This window comes from Rhinopithecus bieti, unplaced genomic scaffold (genome assembly GCF_001698545.2).
Source record: "Rhinopithecus bieti isolate Rb0 unplaced genomic scaffold, ASM169854v2 scaffold_73682, whole genome shotgun sequence".
NCBI lineage: Eukaryota > Metazoa > Chordata > Mammalia > Primates > Cercopithecidae > Rhinopithecus > Rhinopithecus bieti.
The window spans coordinates 1844176-1857284 of record NW_016829166.1 but is presented as its reverse complement, the minus strand read 5'-3'; the positions used below and the strand labels follow the sequence as shown (position 1 = coordinate 1857284).

The 13109-nt window shown below is 45.1% G+C and overlaps 1 protein-coding gene across 1 annotated transcript in view; it reads right to left on the bottom strand.

The window, feature by feature from the left end:
- Nucleotides 1–13109, bottom strand: part of MTCL1 (microtubule crosslinking factor 1) — a 125503-nt gene that overhangs the window by 19013 nt on the left and 93381 nt on the right. Inside the window, 3 exon segments of the mRNA XM_017864694.1 lie at nt 76–330; nt 3842–4009; nt 12764–12961. Coding sequence (XP_017720183.1) covers nt 76–330; nt 3842–4009; nt 12764–12961 — 621 coding nt within the window.

The following is a 13109-nucleotide window of genomic DNA, read 5'->3' as shown; positions in this document are numbered from 1 at the left end:
ATGTTTTTGCTTTCTGGGTCCATTGAGTAGTCTACACTCTGTGCCTATGCTCCAGGGCCCAGGGTGCCTCCTTACCTGCTCTATCCTCCACAGCAGTTCCTTCTTCTGCCGCTCCCACTCCTGCCGATCTCTGTCCAGGCGGTCGAGAAGTTCCACCTTCTCCCGGTTCCAGTTCTTCTCGCTGTGATGGATCTGCCAGCGCAGGTCCATGACCAGGCTGTGACTGTCGGCCAGGAGCTTCTGGTGCACCTCTCTCTCCTTCTTCAAGGCCCCCTTGCTCTCAGCAGAGGAGCCTAGTTCTCCCAACTTGTTCTCAGTCTTCTCCTCCAGCTGTCAAGGAGAAAAGACTTAGGAATTCCCTCTCTGACAAGTCTTGCATTCAAGGATGGAGTCTCAGCACATTGACATGTGATCCCTGGAAACATGTTTAAACCGAGGCTTGACCAATCCCATAGTATAAACACATTTTATTTTTAAAGTCCTAATTAAGAGCATTTGACACAGACAGTCACGAAGAATGTTAAGCGGTGAGTCAACTGAGCTTCCCATGGCCAGCTTCCCTGCTCCACTTTCCTAGTCTAAGTCACCACTGCCTCTTGCCTGTACTTCTGGGTAACTCCTTGTGGGCAGGTACCACAAGGTACCTGTCCCTATATCCTTAGCTCCTATATGGAACCTAGGGATGGGACAGTTTTCAATAAATATTTGTCAAATACCCAGGAGGTTAAATATCAAAACCAAACAAGATTCTACATCTTATGTATTCAAACTCATGAAAACCAAAGAGAAGACCTTAAAGACAGGAAAAATGACACGTCAGAGGCACAAACACGAGAGTTCCAGGAGACTTCTCAGCAGAAACTTTGCAAGTCAGAAGATGATGGAGTGGCATCTAAAGTGCTGCAAGAAAAAAGATCTCAACCTAGACACAATTCTGTATGCAGAAACGGTATCTTTCAGAAGAGAAGGAAAACACTTTTTAACAAATGAAAACTGAAAAAAGAAGCAGTGCCAACAGACCTGCGCTTCAAGAAATGAAAAAGGAAGTTCTTTAGGCAGAAGGAATATACTAACAGACACTTTGATCTCTACAGAAAATAAACACTGGAAATGACATCTATGTAAATATAAAACTCATTATTTCTGTTTTAATTGTTTTTAATATTTGATTATCTAAAGCAAAAATTGTTACAATGTGTTGTGTTTACAGAATATGTAGAGGTAAACTACCACAGCAATAGCACAGAGGATGGGAAGGAACTGGGAATATACTGTTGCAATTTCCTCAGGCACCATGAAAAGTAGCCTAATAGGATTTCAAGGTAGACTCTGAGTCATTAAATACGTATATTATAAACCCTAAGGCAAACACTAAAACTGCACGGCAAACACTAAAACCGCACAACAGCTTGCTGTTCGGTGCCTTGTTTTTATCCTCATAAGCAATCTCTTATATTTTATTAAGTGCACAATTTTAACAAATCGTATACTTTTCAAAGAAAGGCCTTTCACACAGATTGCCTCACTTGGTCTCTACTGCAATCCTCTAAGTATAGGTATCCTTATTCCCAGTTTATTTGTGAAGAAATGGCAGCTTAGTGCTTCAGGGATTTGCCTAAGGGACATGGTAAGTCAGTAACCAATATTCATATGTAGAGTTCAATTAACTTTCTTAAAATGAGTTACTTCAAGACCCACTAAAATAATTCATGGCTGATTATCCATGTCTAAGCAGATTGTTTTAACTTTTCTGAGACTATATATATATATATATATATACACACACACACACATACACACACACACACACATATATATATATAAAGATTAATGACTTAAACCACCCAGTATTATTACATTTAGAAAGATGTATCAGTGCTATAGTTTGGATGTCTGTCCCCCAAACTTCACGTTGAAATTTGATCCCCAGTGTCGGCGATGGGGCCTAGTGGGAGGTGTCTAGGGCAGGGGAGTGGATAGATTCATGCCCTGGGGCAGGGACTGAGTAACTTCTCCCTCTATTATTTCTTTATGAGCTGGTTGTTTAAAAGAGCCTGGCACCTCCTCCCACCAGCACTTCCTTTCTTGCCCTGTGATCTGCACACATCGGCTCCCCTTTGCCTTTTGCTGAGTGGAAGTAGCCCGGACTTCTTCAGTAGCAGATGCTGAGATGCTGGCACCATGCTTCTTGTGCAGCTTGCAGAACTGTAAGCTAAATAAACCTCGTTGTTAAATAAATTACCCAGCCTCAGGTATTCCTTTACAGCAACAGTAAATGGACCAAGACAGGCTGCTGAGTGGTGTGCTCAGTTAAACTGAAAGTTCTTGCCCACCAGGGACTCACTGGGAGAGAGCTAACATTGAATCTCGCCTCTGTAATAAAGGCAAACCCTTCATTAAGTGGGGAGAGCACACTGTTTTGTCCCTGAATCTGAGTGGGACTCAGGCCTTCTTAGAGAGAAAGCAGGGAAAGGCCTGAGAAAGCAGATGACAGCCATGGACACGGGTCAGTGGTGACACTTCTTGATCAATTATTTATAAAACGTAAATCTGGGGAAAATAAAACATTTTTAAGTAGAAAGAATGCAGAAACAAAAGAGGGGAGAAACCTCCAGTGTTAGTTAACCAGAAGACTGCCAGAAAAGCACCAAGCACCACAAAACCCCATTTTAAAAGAGCTGCTGGAAGTCCACATAACCCAGAATGAAAGGCCGCTGAGCCACTCGCAGGTACATCTGTTCACCTGCAGATGCTTCCAGCCACCAACATGTCCTCTCTTCATGCAGCGTACCCCTTCCTGGGCCCCACATCGCCTCTGCTCACCTGCTTTGTGAAGACAGTGAAGGCACATTCCTTCTGCCCACAAACTCCTCTGTCCACCAGGAGAGCTAGAGGTTTTTTTTTATTCTTTTTTTTTTTTTTTGACACATCAAGCCTTTTTCATCTTTTATCAAGCCCATGTGACAGGGGGTCTCCTTTCAAGGCAATTCTGTTCCTTTCATGACCAGGCCAATTCCTATAAAATTTTACTTACTTTATGGTTTGCCTCAAAATAGAGTCTAGGAAATAGATTACCAAGGATACACAGACCTGCCCTCCCTCCTCACGATCAAGGGGCTGGAAGAAACCTTGAGAGACGCTCTCAGCAGCAGATGCCATGTAGGAAGTCACATGACATTCAATGGTTTCTGAGGAAGAAACACTTAGGAAAGGATGTTTCTTGCTATGTCTGATCTTAACTCCTATGCTGGGGCTTCCCTCTGTGGTGTGCAGTGGAGGCAGGAAACCTGGGCTGTCTTCCTGCCCTAGCACTAAATGGCTCTGTGATCTGAGCTGAGCTGTTTCTTCTGGGCCTCAGTTTCCTTTGGTATAAATAAGGAGACTGAAATTGATTAGAATTCTTGGGCATGCAGTGGGAGGTCTCCAAGTTCTTTTTGATATTTGGAAAAATCTCAGTGAAGCATGCGTTCACCTTTCTCAAAGACAACGACACCACAATCTGCTTTTGCTTTGTCTAGAGCTATGTCAGCTCAGTGTGATGACAGCTTCAGCTTGGCCATCCTCTGATGGAGCTAAATACAAGCTTGTTTAATGCAGAGTGGGAGAACACATGCTGCTCTGAAAACGCTGCTTGGTGGAGGCCGTACTGCATACGTGGGAGAGGGGACATCAGGGAAAATGAGGCCTCCGCACTTTAAGAAACGACACAAGCAGTCACTCCTCTCTTTTTTCCTGGACAAGAAGCCCATGGTTCTGAATCTCTCTGTGCCCACTCCCCTCCACATATCCTGGACAGCAGAGACACATAGTCAGGATCGAGGGAGACCTGGGAGGGTGGTACCTGTTCCAGACGGCACTTGAGCACGGCCCACTCCACGTCCCAGGCCGCCTTGTCGCTGGCATACTGCTGCTGCAGCCGCAGCCGGGCACGCTCGTCCTCCCGCAGCTCCGCACGGAAGTCCTCCAGCAAGGTCTTGAAGGCGCTGAACAGCTGCTGGTTTTCCACCACCTGTGGGAACACTGAGTCAGGCTCTACCACCTCCTGTAAGCATATTTTTCAGGTCAGAGGAGGAGAGGATCTGGCCATCACGGTAGTGTGGGGGTTGTTTCCCAGTGCTGTTGGCAGTGGGTGCAGGGCGGGTGGGGAGTCTGCAGTTCGCCAGGGAGCAAGGGGTCCCTGTTGCTGGCCATCGGTCTCCTGGGCCTGAGACTGAGGACCTGTTCGATTGGCAGGAAGGTAGAAGGAAGGCTGCCCTGGTGACCTGGCAGCTGTGTTCAGAGGCTGGAACCTGGGCTGGCGCTGTGGGAACCTGCCACACAGGTGCTCGGGGCCCTGAGGAGCAGGAGCAAGGAAACTGCAGGAGGCCACAGGGAACCGCGAAGCCAGGGCTGCCAGTCACTGTGTGACTTTAGATGTCCAGAACACTGAGTTGGGCTGACAAGACTACCATGGGGCTACAGATACGACAAGACCGATACACCCACTCACATATATGCTGCCATTCTAGTGCCAGATGTTGTACTAGAGGATAATTAACAAAGGCCAAGGACTTCTATGCACATAGGGTGATCAGACTCTGACTTGTGGTTACTAAAAGGTCATAGATATGACATACATGGCCACTGTTGGTGGGTGGGTTTAATTATTAAACATTTTGATGCTTAATAATTAAAGCCAAAGGTGAAATGCGTAACCTGTTCATGAAGGCTTTATTGTGGTTCCTTGAGATGGAACTACTAGCCTCCACTTTTCTGCCTCTCAGAAAGGGACAAGCCAGATCCACCCTCACATTTCCGGTATTTGGCACAATCCTTGGCTCATGTTAAGCATGTAAATGTGTCTGGTAAATGAAGAGTGAATTTTTATTACTAATGTGCTTATATCTAACTTAAAATGGTTTATATGTTCTAAAACCTGCCCAGCCTTTTGAAGTCAAATTTCAAAGCCATGATTTCTATCTTAGTACATTTCAGCAAGGGCATTATATCAGAAAGTTTGGCCAAATGAATGAAACATGCTGAATCAATTATGGTACCTTGATAATAAAAGCCTCGTGAGCCCATCTCTTCCAATCAGCACTGAAAGCACATCACAAGCCCTCTGGGCGGTCTCAGGGCATTTTTTTTTTGGTGCATTTATGAAGCAGGAGTTACAAAAGCTCTCTAAGTCCCACTGGATATAGACAAGTTCTAGTATGGAAAAACACAGCCCCACCCTCTCAGAATGCCACATCCCCCAAACTTGATAAACCTCTCCTCCCTGGTTCAGCAAGTACACTGGGGACCCCTCCTTCAGGTTCCGCACACACACTGGCCTTCACTCCGCAGTCATGCTTCTAAATCCATCTAGCTGATCCACTAAACATACACAAAAATGGTTAAACATATATGGGAGGAATTTAAGATACTTTGAATGGATGTTTGTATTTATATAAAATTGTGCAGCCACAAAAAAGAATGAAATCATGGCTTTTGTAGCAACATGGATGCAGCTGGAGGCCATTATCCTAAGCAAGTTAACGCAGGAACAGAAAACCAAATACCGTATGTTCTCACTTATATGTGGGAGTCAAACATTGGGTATACTCGGACAGAGAGGGGAACAACAGACACTGGGGATTCCAAAAGGGGATGCGAGGAGGGGGCAAGGGTTGAAAAACTACCTATTGAGTACTATGTTCACTACTTAGGTGACGGGGTCATTAGAAGCCCACACCTCAGCATCATGCAATACACCCATATAATAAACCTGCACATGTACCCCCTGAACCTAAAATTATATATATATTAAAATACATATTATATTTATAATTATATATAACNAGACCATCCTGGCTAACACAGTGAAACCCCATCTCTACTAAAAAATACAAAAAACTAGCCAGGCGAGGTGGCGGGTGCCTATAGTCCCAGCTACTCGGGAGGCTGAGGCAGGAGAATGGCGTAAACCCGGGAGGTGGAGCTTGCAGTGAGCTGAGATCTGGCCACTGTGGGCGACAGAGCAAGACTCCGTCTCAGGGAGGGGGGCGAAATATATATGTTATATATAATTATATATGTATATATTCAAAATAAAGTTGTATTAAAAGAGAAATTCTTTAATATGAGCAGATTTATTATAGGGATCTCCATAGTTGTCACCAGTAATCAAGTAGACTTTTTTTTTTTTTTTTTTGAGACAAGGTCTCGCTCTGTCTCCCAGGCTAGAATGCAGTGGATCATGGCTTACTGCAGCCTCAACCTCCTGGGCTCAAGCAGTCCTCCCACCTCAGCCTCCCAAGTAGCTGGGACTATAGGCATGTGCCGCCACATCCAGCTAATTTTTGTATTTTTTGTAGAAACAAGGTTTCATCATGTTGCCCAGGCTGGTCTCAAACTCTGGCCTCAAGTGATCCACCTGCCCCAGCCTCAGAAAATGTTGGGATTGTAGGCAGGAGCCACTGTGCCCAGCTGCAGTGGACTTTTGATGGAGTAGAAAGGCCTGTTTGTTCATATTTATTGCTCTTTTTCTCACAGGGAACAATTTTTACTTTAATAACTCCGGGACAAAAGGCATTAAGAGTACAGTTCAGTTAACATTTGAAGAACTCAGAAGACAGGGAACCATCTATGAGTCTTATACATTCTTACCAACCAACTGAATAGAAATAAATTAGCACTATACTCAAACACATGCTCGCCAAATATGTGAAGCTGTGACAAACACAGAACAGTTTTTAAAACTCCACGTCAAAAAGTACCTAGAAATTAGCCAGGCATTGTGGCTCTTGCCTGTAGTCCCAACTACTCAGGAGGCTGAGATGGGAGGATGGCTTGAGCCCAAGAGTTCAAGGTCACAGTGAGCTACGATCACATCATTGCCCTCCAGTCTGGGTGACAGAACAAAACCCCGTTTCAAAAAAAAAATCTAAAACTTATCTAAGTACAGTTGAGTGATAAGATGTGTCACAACAATCTTTTCAGAAATATACATCTTCATATAGAATTTGTTTGCTGAATAATCACATATATTTTGTGGTAGATTTGTTTTGGAGTTTCCTCTCTGGATTTTAAATTAAAAATCACTGCTTTTTGAGTCAACAGTATTTCAAGCAGAAAATAATGGTAATAATTTTGATCCAGTTTTGGAGAAGTCATTTAATTTTCACTGAAGAGAAAGCAGAAAACCATATAATACATTGTTATATGTCATCAATAGTTTCCCATGAATGTCAAGTTACATATGGTATCAGACTATGCTGTTCTTGGCCCATACACTACACGACATTAGAATCAGAACTGTACAGTCCTCTTGCAGATTGGAAACCTGGTTTCTCTGGAAGCAAGTACTTTTTGGCTTTAATAGATACTGAATTCAATAAAATGTAAGCCTTAATGATTTACGTACATTTGCATCGGAATAATCAAAACAATGCTCTATTAAATCAGGATAATATTAATCAACGTGGAATGAGCTCCAGAACTGCTTTGGGGTGAAGGTGGCCAAAGGGAGCAAGAGAGCCCAGCTCAATGCTGTTGGTACCTGTTATCATCATTCCCCAAGAGCAGCATGTGGCACAGCAGGAAGCCAGGCCAGCTCCTACCATTAGCACGCAACAGCAGAAGTGGACGTCCGCGTCATTTCTGAAGACTCAGACTGAGCCGTAGGTGGGCATGACTTTTCTGACTTTCACACACATAAAAAAAAAAGTAACGATAATTACTATTATAGGTGTTTCCTGTGGCCAGGGGGTGTACTAAATTACCGCCAACATGACCTTATTTATATGTCACATCAATTTTGAGTGCATACGCTATGTTCCCCATTTTACAGAGGAGGAACTACGGCTTGGAGTGGCTGAGGGCCAAGGTCCTACTGTCAAGGAAGTGAGATCCTGGACTGCAGTCCAGGTCGTCCCCTTCCAAGGCCAACAGACTGAGCCAGGAATATTCGAATTCTGACATTATGCCCTCCCAAGCCTTTTTCTTCTTCTTCTTCTTTTGTTTGTAACTTCACCTTGCAGAAGCCATCTAATCCCCATGAAGCTAATTCCATTTCCCATATCAAGGGAAATTAATGATAGTGAGTCATTCTGAAAGAATACCTAAAAGTTAACTTCTCTTATTTTTTTTCCCCTGCTGGCACCCCTTGCTGGGCTACCTTTTGGGTAAAAAGATGACCCAAATCAAGTCAAGAATCAAACGGAGACTCAGGTCCATTGAGACGTGTTTATGATGTAAGTCTTCTTGGACACGGGGCTTTCTGAACCTTTTGTGCCGGGGTCTAGGATGCAACATTTTAGCTTGTACATGTGTTGAGTGTAGGTCAGTTTCAACTCAAAAACCGGGCTTTTCATTCAGAGATCAGCTGGCTGATTTTCCAGCAAAGTAGCAGGATAAAAAGCTTCCAACTATTTCCCTCTCCTCCGCCTATGGGCATTACAGCCTCACCTAGCTCAGCTCTCTTGAGTGAGACTTACAATGTGCTGTAATACGTCAAACTTTTTAACAGGTTCAGAATTGGTCTTTAGTCCATCAGACTGCTATCCAAGTCTATCTATCCAACTCTAATATCCAAGTCTATTAATAAGTATTACTAATAGAAAGTGAAATGGAAGTTTATAGATAAAGTAACGTATCAAGGTATTTGTGACGCAATGCTGGCTATTTTTAAAAATTGTTCTTGCCTAAGATTTCCAAGATTTTATCAGGTGAAATCACAGCTCCACAAAAGAGCTAAACCACCACCAAGTACTTTGCTTGCATCAGAGCCACTAACTTCACAACAGATTATAAGTTTAATCTGAAGCTGGAACACACATACTTACCTGCTGCTATGGGTTAACCCACAAAACAACAGTCACAAAATAGAGATGACAGCATCCACGTTTATTTAGGCTCCTTGACAGAGGCAGGGGAATTCCAGAATGATGCAGTAGCTGCCCAGACCCCCACAAGGCATGCATAGATCCTTTTAGAGACCTCACTTAGCATTCAACACAGACAACTCCTCCACCAGCAGGAGTCCCTGGAGAAATTCTTTACTGTGAGATTAGCTAGAATTGATACATTCACACAGCCAGCAACATTTTTATAAATGAGCCATTTGTGGTTCTCCTCAATGTAACCTTCACTGTTACATCCAGAAAAGTTCTTTTCTAAAAACCATTATCCCCTACAGAGAATGGGCCACTGAAGACAGACCTTGAAAATATAATCTATTGATATCATGGGAATTAGAGTCATTTACACACAGAAGTCCTCTGCCCTCTGGCCAAGAGTCTGCCCGGTGATCCTGTCCAGGAGGGCTCTGGGCTGTGGTCTCCACAAATGTCACCGAGAGCTTCCTAAGAACGAATGTGGATCCGGGAAAGAATGAATGAGGCACATATTTTATAAACTGTAAACACAGTTATCAACCCAAAGGCTTAGGAAACCAGGGCAAATCTGATGAAAATCAGGTGGCCACTAGGGAAGAAACTTATTTGTGAGGTCCCAGGTTTAGTTAGGCACTTTGGAAGGCCTGTGGCAAACTGCTGGCCATGGCTGACTCTGGGAGGTAGGACAGGGCGTGGAGAGTCCTTCCACCAAGCACCCATCTGTGCATGTGAATTTTTACCTCACGCAGGGGCTACTTTCGGAGTGACAACAACTGCCACCACAAGTACATGGCAAAGATAAAACACTTCACGATCCCGAGCTCTGGTCTGGTTCCTTTTACAGAAAGAGTAGCGTGCCTTATAGGGAAGGCCTTCCAGTTGCAGGATAAACTGAAGAATGAACCACAGTATGACGTACAAAATTGAAATGTAAACACCATCTAGGCTCAAGAGAACTTTCTTATTAAAAAAAAAAAGTCAGGCAGATCACAGTTCTGATGTGAGGCCTCCTCTGGCAAGGGTGTAGTTTTTGCAACTTGGGCAAGCAAAGGTGGGCAGCCTGCATAGCCAGAAAGGAAGACCGCTGGGGCCTGGGAGAGCCACAGCCCCGGAGGCCCAGGGAGCCAAGGGCTTTCTGTCTGCAGGAGAAAGGCTGACTTTTCAGGCAGCCCCTGAAGGCCCTAATGCAGCACAGGAGCCCCGACAAGGAGCAGAGGTCCAGGGAAGTGGAGTCTACTCAGTCCTGAGGCTGGAGCAGGTGAAGACTGAAATATGAAATACAATTCCTTCAGCTCTTGCTATGAATTTTATATTAGGGTCTTCACATTTTTTTTTACTTAGTTGTTTTATTAAATGATAAAGAGAATTAGGCACATCCCTGAATGAGAAAGTAACTCCTTTTTAAATCAGTTAACCCAAGTAGGGAAAATGAGCTGCTGGTGCCCCAGGGCCATCATTCCCACACCATTCATCACCTTGTGTGAAGAAGTTGGATTCCAGGAATTACTAATCAGTATGAAATGCATAAACAGCCTTAGGAATGCTGGCCTCAAATGCTTAACACAGTGGCGAGAGTCTTGGAGCTCAAGAAGAACTATACGATTCCCTCGAAAAGCCTTCACTGTGGCTCTGGAGCCACCAGGTCATGACCACGAACTCATGCAGTTGAACACTGGGAAGCAGGGAATGTCTGCAGAGCCAAATGTTTGCCAACCTGATGATTCATTATGAGCCATCCCAAGGTTGATCAGTGTATGCAGTTGTTTTTTAAACTTCTGCGGACATGATAAATGTTGCCATCTACTTGAGTTCAATTGTGAGAATGTTCCATATGTCACAAAGCAAAGACCAAGGCCTGAGGAACATTGTGACTGAGAACTTGTCCTTGGGAAAACGGCTTGGCTAGGTTTCCCATGCTACTAATCGCCTTGCGAGGTGCTCGGCGTTTCTGGAACGGCCCAGCTCTGTGCAGCTCTGCGAGACACGTGCCCTGGCTCTTGCATCCCAGCTGCCTGGCTAATACTCATGCCAGTCACAGAGAGGCAAATCCTCTCACCGGGAACGTTCCCTCCCAGAGAACCAGCTGTCGTTACAGTAGAGCTCGTCCATCTTTCGTCCTTGGACAGACGAGTGTTGTGCACGCAGTACTGAGCTCCTTACTCACTACTGCGGACACTGGCCCACTCGGCAGACCTGGGTCTCAGTGTCTGGACCCCACCCGGCCACCTATCCACGTGCTTCTATAACACGCGGCCCACAGTGGAAGCTCACAGGTCCATCTCTCACTAAAAACTAGTGTTGGCAGAAGCAGGAAGCAAAGGGAAACGACATTAAAATATGCTGAATGTAAAAGGTTCCAGCTGAGTGACTTCACGTTATTTTCTACCCTGAGGGTAACATTTTCCATGACTGTTGTTTAGAAAACCAGATGTGCAAGGTTTTCTCCTCGTCCAGAGCATCTGCGCGAGTGCGTGGGAAACACGTTGTCTTAGATGCAGCAGGTTTGCGGTGAGGTGGGAACAGTGGCCATCAGTGGCAATATTATGGGAGGTAAGCACACATGCTTTATGGGATTGAATGACAACATTTCTTTCAAAAAAGTAAAATTAGTAGATTTTAAAGCATTATTTGCAAAGTAGCATTTTCATTTCTAACTAGATTATTGCTGGAAAACTCATTCCATGACCCAAATTCTCCCACGAACAATGGCGTAACGGCATACTTTCTGATGGCCGTGAATAAAAGTTCCTTTGAAAGTATCTCCTTCTTAAGTCATGTTATTCAGGGAGAATGAAGGGGGGACAGGTGTACATAGGAAACAGCTGTTTAGGTGTGAAAATCTGATTGTATAGAGAGGGAGCGGGGGAACCCAAATTCCCCTCAGCCTACACTCAGAAGGTCGCCGCCTGTCATCTGGATCTGAGCCAGCGCTCTGGCAACAGCCCGCTCCCATTAGAAACAGCGGCTCTGGGCCCCGGGAGCGCGGGCCAGGGAGGAGCAGCAGTTGCAGCGTCCAGTGCAGAGGGAGTGCCCCAGAGTGTCTACAGCTGAGAGGCTAGAGCCGCACCCATATGACTGCCACCCCCCGTGACCACCTGGCCCTGCGCCCTCAGCCCAGAACGCAGGCCTCCCAGCGCAGCGGCGTCCAGCTGCACCCCAGGAGCCTCCTGAGAAGCTTTATTATCATTAATACATAGTCGAGTTACAGGGGACTCAGAAGCCTGGCAGCGAGAGAGTGTTAACACAGGGTCCTGCTCAGGAGCTCCTGACTCCACATCCTCCGTCACTGACATTTTGGTATAAAAATGCAGGCATTTTGGATGTTATCAGTAGTATCTTTTGGTTTATTAAGTAGAGTCTATTTCTATGGTCTTTGGCAACAATAACAGCTACTTAATTAATAACACTGAAGTCTCCCCTCTCATTCTACATACTTCAGTTTTTTTTAAGGTGTCATCAAATACTTTTATCTGGGAGCATCATGTTTCAAGTGGGCCAAGGAGTACTTGAAATAGTTCTTCCACGTTGGGGGATTTTTTTTTTTTAAACTTGTCCTTTGCTCCTTATATGTTATGCTGCCAAATGAATGATGTTGCCAATGACAGACTCTCTGAGGTAAATTCACTGGCCCCAGCAGGGACACCACCACTGATCTGGCCTTACTACAGTCCTTATCGATATGGGTAACTCAAATGAAAGGGTGGGCTGACATTAAGATGAAAGGCTGGATGAGGTGATTTCTAGGAAAAACCCAGCATCACAAATGACAACAGGTGACTGCAGTCAGGCAGTAGAATTTTCTACTACCTGAACACCAACATTGGAAACAAAATGACACAAATGTGGCTTAGGAGTCTCCTCTCCCCGGTATGGGCAATGTGACGGGCACGGGTTGAGGCACCCACCTGCTTGTGGGACTGTCCCCTGTCCGTGGTCTGCAGCCGTAAGCTGTGGTCTCCTATCTGCACCCGGGAGTGTGGGGAGTGCTCCCCCACTGGAAAGCCACAGCCTCGGTCACTGTCTTCATGGTCTGGGCCATCCGCCTGGTGACTCCCCTGGACTCCAAGCTCCCCGAGCCCGGAGAGGGTCTCTGGATGCTCACCCTGAAACAGGCAGGAGGTGACGATCACAGTTTCAGCCAAATCCTTTTGCTGTAGAGCCTGATTTTCACTGTTTGAGGATAATGATCCATTTCATGGATTATCAACGCCTATACTTCTCAGTCCTTACCCCTAAAATGCTCATTTTGGC